Source organism: Lates calcarifer, linkage group LG5 (genome assembly GCF_001640805.2).
Source record: "Lates calcarifer isolate ASB-BC8 linkage group LG5, TLL_Latcal_v3, whole genome shotgun sequence".
NCBI classification, from domain to species: Eukaryota; Metazoa; Chordata; class Actinopteri; family Centropomidae; genus Lates; species Lates calcarifer.
Window position 1 is genome coordinate 28,593,256 of NC_066837.1, and position 11,275 is coordinate 28,604,530.

General features: G+C 40.7%; 1 protein-coding gene across 3 annotated transcripts in view; it reads right to left on the reverse strand.

Moving 5' to 3' along the window:
- Positions 1-8,674, reverse strand: part of LOC108900093 (microtubule-associated tumor suppressor 1 homolog) — a 44,763-nt gene extending 36,089 nt beyond the window's left edge. For all 3 annotated transcript variants that reach the window (XM_018700935.2, XM_018700934.2, XM_018700933.2), the window contains exons 1-3: positions 7,279-8,674; positions 6,755-7,186; positions 5,028-5,256 (exon numbers count right to left, since the gene is read on the reverse strand). In XM_018700935.2, the coding sequence (XP_018556451.1) occupies positions 5,028-5,256; positions 6,755-7,186; positions 7,279-8,457 (1,840 nt within the window). In that variant the 5' untranslated portion in view covers positions 8,458-8,674. The remainder of the gene's footprint in view (positions 1-5,027; positions 5,257-6,754; positions 7,187-7,278) is intronic.
- Between the last annotated feature and the right edge of the window lie 2,601 nt (positions 8,675-11,275).

Genomic DNA, 11,275 nt, shown 5'->3' on the forward strand with positions numbered 1-11,275 from the left:
GGTTTTTAAATGACATTAAGGATATGCAGCCTGATCTCCAGCTGAACAGGGTGACCCTGGCAGCCCTGCTTGTCTTTACTATGTCAGGACTGCTGCCACAGATGGGCCGGGTACTACAATGTTATTTCTCTGGCCTTTCAGTGAGGCACAGTATTGTGGGTGGACACTAATGTGTTTGGAAAGGCCTCTTCCACAGCGATCATGCGATTATAATAGAGGTAATAGTATGGTTAATCATAGTTTCAAAAACTGAAACACAGAAGGAGAGGAGCTTCCAGTCGCCCACCCTGAGTCCGGTTCTGCTCGAGGTTTCTGCCTCTTAAGGAAGTTTTTCTTTGCCACTGTCGCCTAGTGCTGCTCATGGTGGGATTTGTTGGGTCTCTCTCTGTAAATATCTATTTTAAAGAGTACGGTCTAGACCTGCTCTATATGAAAAGTGCCTTGAGATGACTTTTGTTGTGATATGGCACTATATAAATAAAATGTAATTAAATTGAATTAAATTGAATTTTGCAAACATTGTAACATGGAAACTATTGTTTAATTAAATGTAGCATGTACATTGATTTTACATGTTCTGACTATGTAGCACATAATGTGACATAACATGACAGATATTTACGTCCCCATCAGGATGTAATTTAAGGTGTTCTTGGTCGTTTTCACCACACTGTACCAAAGATGCTACTCATGACAACGATAGGTGACTTTTTTGCATTAACCAAAACAAGGAAGAAAGTTTGAATTCATGGTTCTTGCATATGCTCGATGCCAAAGTCAATTTAAGCAAATCACCCAATGTTACGCAACAGTGATTTGCATTAGATCCTGATGTTTTATGGTAGGATTAGGATTTTTCTATGGTTAAAGTAAACTTTTACATTAACTGTGCATTCAGCTTTTATAAATGTTTTTATAAAGGATTTAGCAAAGGTATGGGTCTACATTTGCTTCAAGATGTTGACTATGATGCTCTTTTGTAAAAACCACAGACAGAATGCAATACCTTGTGTTTTATGTGAAAGGAGATTATAAAACTGTTGGTACAGCAATCATGCTAAGGAAGACATCCTTTTTTCTCTCTCTCTTTTCCATAGGACAGAGTGGAGCAGAGAGCTGTACGTGGTTTTGGGCAGGTTTCACTCCTGTATAAAATGATTGCAAATTAAAGAATCAAAAGAATCCTCGACCAACAATAGATTGGCTGGGTCTAGTCTAGTCACAGAAATCTCTGGAGATGACTGGAGAAGAGTTTATCAACTATCAACACTGGATTTAAACTGATAAATGGATCATGCATATATATATAACTCCTTTCCTGTTACATCATAATTCTGATTTAAGTATTAAACGTGACCTAGCAGAAGGCACATTACTCCAATGCCTTTGAAGCTTCCCAAAATGAAAAATATTTGAGTAAAAGGTTATACAAACTATAACTGATAATACCAGTTGTGGGTTGCCTATCTGCCCTTGGGTATTTGTACTTGGACTATGTCCACCCGAGTTAAGACGTTGCTCTGACACAGCACAACAATAGAGAAACACCAAAAAAAGTGTCCTTCTTCATTGCTAGCTCTCTGGTTAACTTTCTGAATTGAAAAAGGTAACTACAGCTGAGTTTCACATACATTATAATAACTGGTGATCAGTCAATTGTTTAAAACTTTAGAATGAGATACTGTGACACATTACAGCTTGAGAAACAGATTAAATATAGATGTTATGCCATCACACACAAATAGGACTTAGCAGTCATAAACAGTGGCAGGACTATAAATCACAGCTCTTCTATCTGAAGCAGTATTAGCCATGAAGAATCTATTCTTAAAGTCAGATGTTATACACATTTTCTCCATATATACTATTGTTGATTTGTGTACCCTGCATGTGCTGAGAATACATTTAATTCCATAGATTTGTTGTAAGTATTGTTGGTTTTGTATGTATATGAACAACACCTTTCTCTGTTTTTATTATTTGCAACACTCTGTTATACACTGCACCAATTACATTTATCATTTAAAGTTTCATTCAAACTTCCACTGACTTTCTCTGAAGTCTCTGCAAACATGAGCCCTGAAGAAGAAGAGGCTTGTTAGAGAGAGAGAGAGAGAGAGAGAATAAACTTTTGCACGTTCACCACGTTTACATTACCTCGTATTAGCACACACACACACACACACACACACACACACACACACACACACAAACACAGAGTGTTTGGTTTGGTGAAGGTAGATCAGCAGTAAAACTTGTACTATGACTGAAGGCAGCAGGAAACATCTGGCTTCATTTGGTCCTGATGAAATGCCAGCCAGAGGAGAGAGCAGCTGGATTCTGTTACCTAAAAAATCAATGTATTAGGTAAGAGCTGGCTCACTATAGATCTGCCTCGTGCTTATTGTTGATACACAAAAACACACAAGTATATACAATTGTGTAACTACACTAGTATGAACATTTTAATGACTATATGCCTTTTGCAATCCCTGACTTTAACCTAATTCTAAACTCTATCCTAAACTAACACCTGATTCTAAACAATCAGCACCTGAATGACATTTTGAAACCAAACAACAAACAAATGCACAGCTTTTCTTCCACAACTATACCCCTATTGTTTTTCTTCTGCATCAACATGGCTTGTAAATGCCTTTCAACAGGCAACTCGCAGATTTCCAGTGTTCCAATGGTTCTCTGAGCCACCTACAAGAACACAAAAGCAGTGTTTTTTGAAACAATCATGCTTCCCAGCATTCCCAGCATACTATGGTAGCTAAATGCTCCCTGTGATGCTTTATCTACCTTAGTTTTATGTCTCAGAGTTGAATTTCACTGTACACTGGCATGAAACACAAAGTAATGGCTGCCTGTAAGCTTGGAAAAACTGTTAATAGAAGTCACAGTGTGCATCAAAAATGGCCAGCAGTAATGTAAGATACACAAGGATATGGGCTATTACAGTCCAGTGGTTGCTACCATAACTGAGTTTTCATACCAACGAATATACAGCAGTGAGTTATCAGTTCTTCTGTCATGTCGTGAGAAGAAGCATTGTGTTATATTCCCTGCTTATAATACTGGCAGATAATTAGTGGCAAACCTTTTGTGGACCATATTTGGTTTAAGAACTCGTGGCAGCAAATGCAACAGATTTATTTAGATGTCTTTGTCAGGGCTCAATCACTCTCAATGAATGTTTTATCAGCTATGCTATCTACACTGATAATGACATGGATAACATAGCGACTGTTGTCCCTTGCCTTTGCCACAAATAGCTGGATGACATAACCAAATCCTCAAGAATCAATAAATAAATCAGCACAGCAAACAGCATGGACAACCATATTTTGCAATGTCTATGTGGACGCACCATACATCAAAATGTTATGTGATGAGATGTGCAGATGCATGCTTAGCACTTAAAAGATAAAAGAATGCTGTCATGCAAAATAAGACCTGACCATAAACCAGACTCTGCCAGTTTGCCCTCATTTAGGAGAACTTCTTTTATCTTACAAGCCTCACATCTGAGTACAGATGAAAACACTGAACACATGAATACATTGGCTAGACATGTAATGGAAAAGATTTGTAATGGAGTAATCAAGTCATGACCAAATTCAAAATAGCCAGAGGCAGACACACACTCAAAGGAATCCACTGATGGCGATCTCAGTCTGAGGTCAAGAGGCATTCGTTTTTTCATGTGTATCAGCAAAGAAGACAAATGAGTTTTTGTCCATCAGAAGAATGTGACATTTATAAGGAGAAAGGTCTGGTTTTACACACACACACACACACACACACACACACACACACACACACACACACACACAAATACATTTCATCCACAGACAAACACTCTCATAGGCATTTCCTGCTATGTAAATGACACACTGCAGCTCAGTGATTATGGAAAACAAAAGTCAAGTTACACACACACACACACACACACATACAGACACACACAAAGACACACAAAAGAGTAGAATTACAGGCCAGTGGACAGCAGACACGAGACACCATGTTTAGGTTGAGTACCATAACTTTGTCACATCACCGGGAGCATACACTTTACTTACTAACAAACACACACACACATACACACACACACACAAACACACAGAGTATAGCCAACAGTGTGAGGATGTGACTGACATGACGCCAACAGCACCTCTCCATTTCACCATTCAACACAAACATGCACAAAGCAACAGACAGGAAACAAACACCGGCCTGAAATTCCCTTGAGGAAAAGAGAAAGCGATGAGAAAGGAGGAAAACAAAAAGCGGATGACAGAAAAGGAAAGGAAAAAAAATCTTAAAGGCAAAAAAATGTAATCCATGTGTTTTTCAAGTTCCTCTGAAGACAGGGAACAGGGAAATGCTGGTAAAATGAGTTTGTGCACACACAGGCGAGCACATACACACACAGTGTCTAGGTGTACTTTGTAAACTGGAGTTTAAATGCTGACAGAGATTAACCACAAACATTTAAATAAATGGAGTTCTGCCCTTATGCAACACTACAGCTGACACACATTCTAACATGAAGCGAACCTTTTTCACCAGCTGTACACACACAGAGACATACACACACACAATCAGTACAGTACATGCCTGTCTGTCAGCAACTTTATTACTGTATTTCAAGTATGGACCAGTGTGTGCTAAGCCTACAATAGGGTATCCAAGAGACTGCATGTGTGCATGTGAGTGGCAAAGTAGTATGTGGAAGGCATTTTAACTCGCAGCTCTGCAGTGTCAGCCTGTTCATTTCCTGAGTCTGCTGCAGAGACAAAGCAAAGAGTTTTTCTTTTATCACACACACACACCAACTGACACGAGTCTACATGTCTGAGAGAGGCTGTGAAGTGTTTGATCAAGCAGAGTAGACACACAGTCTGTGTGTCTGCATGCTGTTGTGTGTTTACATTTCAGGTTTCATTAAGTAAATGGGTCTGTACTGAGATGGCTTGTGTTTATGTCTCTACACGCAGACAGAAACCATGCAAACTCACCCTGGCTCTGACTTTGGGTCTGCTTCACTCTTGTTGGAGATTCACCCCCAACACTCTGCCCAACTTCTCCTAACATGGAACCATCAATCTGGGCTTGCCTGGGTCCAGAGCTCCCCTGTCCTGGAGGTCCAGCCCCTGAGCCTGGAGGTGGAGCTGGTCCAGAGGCCTTATCCAGTCTGGTGCCTTTCCCTTGTTGCCTGGCATTGGGCCCCAACTTGGTGGACACTTTCTGTAGAAAGAGTTGACGTTTAGTGACGGCATCCCAGCCAAGGGGTCCCAGCCCGGTGCTGTGCACCGAGACCATGGTGTTAGCCATTCCCCACTCAGAGTCTGAAATGTGGACTGAGAGAAGCGAGATAGGCGGTGAAAGAGCGAGGGGAGGAGTGAGTAAGAGAGCATGTGTTCAGACAGAGGGGGAGGAAAAAAGAGAGAGAGAAGGAAAGGGGGGGGGGGGGGGGGATGGGGGAGTGTGCTACAACCACCAGAGGGTTTAAAAAAAGTTGCTATTGTGCTGTACATCCCCCTTGAGAATCTCAGCTTTGACCAAGCCAATTTTTTTCTCTCTCTGTCGTCACCCAACCCCCAACCCCTCTATAAACACTAGCACACATGGAGTGAGTTTGTGGATGAAGGTCTGGCATCTGTCTCGGCCTTTTCAGAGGAAAGACTTGACTCAAAAACTGTTCTGAGGTGTCATTGCTCAGCCATTTGTGCTAACAGAGCAGTAGGCACTGAGAGCTTGATGTTCCATCGTAAAAGTCACTATTTCAGATAATACATGTTTCATTCTGTATCACTTCATTCAGCAGAGCAGTAGCGTTCAGAACACTCAGAATCTTATAGCTTTTCAGCTGAGCCAAGAAGCTGAGCCCATGGATTACTGTGGCATACCAATACACACTAAATCACATGTTGACATGCTAGCTGGTAGCTCAGCTAGGCACAAACGATCCTCTATTTTGTAATCTTATATAGTAGAGGATATACAGTGACAATTCATGCAACACCATTTGTCTGAATAGAGATAAAAGTTAAAGTAGGTCTTCAGAAAATGTAATAATAATCATCTAGAGAGCATAACACATGCCATCTCACACAGTGAGCTACTATTAATGGGAACATCATGAAATCGTCAGGGATGTAATGTACTGTAGTTTGTGAAGAAGAAGAAAAACCTTTTCATATTACAGTATTTTGACTTTTAAGTTGACTGTGCACCAAAACGTGTACTGTATGTGGGTGTAGTACAGTTGACCTGTTTTAAACACACCCTGTGCTGAGACAACCCCTAAGGCTGCCTGTGAGAGAAAATGTTGGGGCAGGTTTTAAACCTGTCACTGTCTAACTGGATCTTTAAAAACACATACCAGAGAAAGCCTACACAGTGTGCACGTACCACTCCTTCATTTAAACACAATGTATATTTTACTTTGGACTTTATCTCTTGTGTAAGATGCTAAATGACAACAACACAACTTAGGGTATCAGATAACTAACTACTACTAGTACTACTACTACTACTACTTATATGTTGCAATGGATAGCAACACATGTCATTACACAATGGCTATGTTGCATAACTTGCATCTCAAGCCAGAACAGTTTCTGGTTTTGTGTTGGCATTTGAAATCAAAATGACATTTTAATTGGTCAACTGTGACTGAACACATAAGCCTGAGGCAGAGAAGCTCAGTTTAAATACACTTGAACATACTCGTAGCTCTTACCCTGCCATGACTCCTTGGTTTCTCCACAGTGGCCTCCGTCATTAAAGCCTCTCCAGTGTGCTCTTCACCAGCATCTTCAGTTTGATGTGTTGTCTCCACATTCTCAGTTGTTCTGTGTTTATTGGGCACATCCTGGACAGCCTTCCTGGGAGTTTCCAGGGATCCTTCCTCAACTACTTCTGACCCCAGGGAGCTGGTCGAAGTAGAGAGTGTTTGACTGACAGCCGCACTCTTCTTCTCTGGCTGAGCAGAGTCATTGGCAGCTGTCTTGTGGTTGGTTTTGAGGCTATTGCTCTTTCCTCTGTTGGGTTTCAGCACAACAGCCACTTTAACTGGATCTGCAGATGACCTTTGAGCTTTACAACCATCCCCAGTCGGTGCTTCCTCCTTCCTAGGAACAGCCTTCTTTCCATTAGCTGAAGCAGATCTGTTCTGCTCAGAAGAAGGAAAATACTGTATACGTTAGACAGAAGACAACTGTACAATACCTGATACACGTAAGCTTTTAAGTAACACTACAGTACCTGGCTGGGTGTTTTAGGTGATGTTGGGATGGACCACGATCCAACTTTAGCCTTGACATTTTTTAGGTCTGGTTTGGAAACCTTCTTTGCCTCCAGACTGGATGCTTTGAGGCCTGTGGAGGAAGTTGTTTTGGGAGTAGTTGAAGTAGCAGTGGTTGGTTTGGTTTTTGTTACTCTGGCAGGCGGACTAGTGTTAAGCTGGTTGGATGTGAAGCCCGCTGCACATCTTTCAACTTCCTCAGGTGGAGGAGATGTGTCCTCCTTAGAATCTTGTGCTGGATTGGTAGGAGGATAAAATGAGATCTGGATGTTTTCACTAAGCTCCACAGTTGCAGAAGGTTCGGTCTGACTGTCCACAGCTAGATCCAGAGGACAGGCAACCTCGGGCCCTTCTAACACCAGCTCTGGCCTTTCATCATCAGCTATACTCAAAGCCACAGTTCCCTCCCACTGGAGCTCAGTCACTGCAGCAGAAGTACCTGGGATCATGAGGCCAATGCTGGATTGAATTGGTGAGCTTGTGAGGATTATGCTGCTTCTCTGTATGCCCATGTCAGAACTCACAGACAGGAACAAACTCTCCTCTTCATCATCATCAGCAGGGATTTCTGTTGCATCTGAATCTGGAGTTGAGCAGCCATGCTTTCTTCCACTTCCGCTGCTGAGACCATCATTATTGTCACGGCTGTTTGTTGTCAGTGATAAGGCCAGAGTCAGGTTGTTGTTATCATTCCAGACGTCTTGACAGTATTCACCACTGTTGGCATCAAGGTAGACAGACACAGAGTTTTCATTGGATTCTGACAGCTCCATTGCCGTTTGTATCTTTCCCACTGAGACATCATCTTTGTCATCTGGTTTACTGTCCTCCTTTGGCATCCATTTTGAAATGATAACATCTGTGATTTTGTCAGTTTTAGTCATTACTGTTGTCAACAGGGTGACCTCAAACATGTCATAATCCAGCGGGCTTTCAGTTCGGCCCTCGCTGAGGCTGTTCAGACTCTGTAATGACTCAGGAGACAACTCAGCCAGACAGGAGGTGGAAGAGGAGGACGAGGAAGAGGAAACTGAGAAAGCATTCCCATTGTGGTCGCCTGCACTGTGAAGAGGGAGTCTCATGCTGGATCCACCTTTTCCCCTGATAGGGAAGCTCTCACTGGGCTCAGAAACGCTCATCTCTGGGCCTGGAAGGCAATGGTTGCAAAAGACCAATGAACAGAAATCCTTACAGCTTTTCAGTGTTGATCCTCATTATATGCTCCTTATTGCCATCTGATAGAATTTCCAGTTCATTCCCCGTAGGGCTTTGGATTTCATGGGGTTGCAGTCCATCCATGTATACATTTTAAACACTGCACAAATATGCTGCATTATTTCCAAAAGCACTGGTCCTGTTCATGAGTGCATCCTGTTCTAGAAAAGTACCCATTTCTCAGGCCTCTGAGAGAGGATTTCACATTTTCAAACATCTGAAAAACAGGAAGAAAAAAATGAATGTTTAGACCTGTAATTTTGATAAAACATCACCATAAATGTTTGTTAAATCAGTGGAATAAAATTCAAAGCTAGTTAATTTGCCTGTTTCCTCTCAAACATGGTAAACAACAATACTGAAAGAAAATGTAATGTCACTCTGTCACATCTGTCACATTGAAAACCTGAAAAACATCACACTTCAAAATGTTTCCATCTTTCTTTACATATACTGCATATTGTTTTTGTTTTTTTGTTGATGTTGATTTAAGACATTGCCAAATAAAAGACGTTTAGCTGGAAATAAACATTTAAGAAAGCCTTTTAATATCTAGAACTCCTGTAAAAAATAAAACACATAAAATATTTAATAACATTATTATTGCAGTATTTATTACTTTCACATGCATCTTATTTTCCTGTTGAACTGCCAGTTTTCTGCTTTAACAACCCAGTGCCAGCACACTGATGGCGAAAGAGTTGAATGCTGCCCTCTACAGGCTAAAACCAAGAATTTATAGATTTTAATTTATTACTGACCGCAACTACAAGAATGATAACATACAAACTCTTAGAGACGTTTCTGAGTAAAAAGTGTTTGAAGGCCAGTCAGAGCAAACAAATCTCCTTGGAAGTAATTACCTTCATGTAGCACATTGATTTTCACCCATATCATTCATTTACTTGACCTGTGACCCCATATTCAGATGAAACCCATTTGAATGTAATACGATAAACTCAAACTCCATCAAACTCCAAAGTCTTTCAATTAACCGACTCCATTAAGTGTTAACCTATTTCATCATCAATCTAAGTCTTGATGCTCTAATTTTTATCTTTGGACAGACACATGCAAAAGAGTGTGACTGACACCTGCTGTATGTGAGTGCCTGCCAGTATACAACTGTGTGTGTATGTGGGTCAGGGATGAAAAGAAAAGAGAGGAGCAGCTATAAAAAGTCAGTCAGATCCAGGACAGTGCTCATCTCCATTATCAAGTAATGACAGCAGTGCCCCTTGGCAGCACAGGGAGTTGACTCACTTCCAGGTGGAGAAGAGGCACACAGTTAAAACCTTTCAGCTGCCCAGGAAACCATTACCTCACTGAAACAGGATATCTGAATCGGTGTTCTTAGTGGGGCAGAATTACCTGTAATGATCCACTCTCCATACAAACACAGATTACATCAGCCATTTATAATAATTTCTTCATTTGAGCAAACTTTTAAGTTGCCACAAAAGTTTTTCTCCACTAGAAATTTATGTTCAAATTTCAAGATTCAATACACTGAGGTAATCTGAGATATTACAGGGATAAGCAGAGACAAAAATGTCAGTCCGAATCTTAACAATACAGAAGACTTTTGCTACATGAAAAAAAGTTTGGTTGCACCTGCTGAATTGAATAGCTCAAACTATAATGGGTGGACAAAATAATGACCACCACAAAAAAGTGAATTCTGCTGTAGTCAGAGCTTTGTGAAATAGTTAAAATCTCCCATGCAACATAATCCCTACTGTCTAACTCAACACTAATTCATAATGTATGAGCTAAGGTTGGGTCACATCAGAGAGACAGCCACTCTCAGGAGCATTATCAAACAGTCCAGTCAACCTGGATCCACTGTTTGGTTTGGTTCACAGAAATGATTATAGGGTTTACACATATAGCACTTTAAACACAAGAATTTCTTTCATTCGTGTGGGAGAAAATGAGCAATCCATTACTCATGCATAAGATAATGATGCCAGTCACAATGCAGCAGAGAGCATCAGATATAAGTGGTATTGTGAGGTAAAGATGGTCAACTTAGCTTAATTAAGTATACATTACCACTGTCACTCTAATCTGACTGGCTCACAGCCAGCCTACTGCTACTGTCAGATTCACCTCCTGTCTGTCTAAAGAGCAGATTTAAAAAAAAAAACAACAAGCTGTGTCAGTATCCAAAATGCAGCAATGCAGTCATCAAAGTGCTCGCCATGCAGAGAAACTGATCTGTATGTCTGTCACATACAAACATGTAAAGGAATTAGACTGGATTTCCTTTCCAAACACACACTGAACATCAAATACAAATACAATGGTCAACTTCACAGTCAGCATTGACAAACAATGGCAGTTGCTTGCTTTTCAGTTCTGAAATCACTGCCTTCACCACTCCCTATAGAACAGATATTCAGTAGTTTATAGTGAGTAGCAAATTGCACAACAGTAATTTTCATATCTAAACAATGTGACATACAGCATCGTGGTTTGTTGGAAGAAATATACTAATGAAATGCCATTTCATTTTGGTTTACGTGTTTCTTGAAGGTCATATTCTCAACAGTGAACGATTGTTTGATATGCACAACTTTCTGTCTTTCCTATGACTATGGAATAGACAAATGATTTTTAATGATCCAACTCAATACACACTCCAGCAAGATTTCTTTTATCATGCAGAGACTGAATGACAAAGACAGAAAGACTGTCCCACATTACAGTTAGGCAGAGTGAACAGCCCGCTTTCTTTGA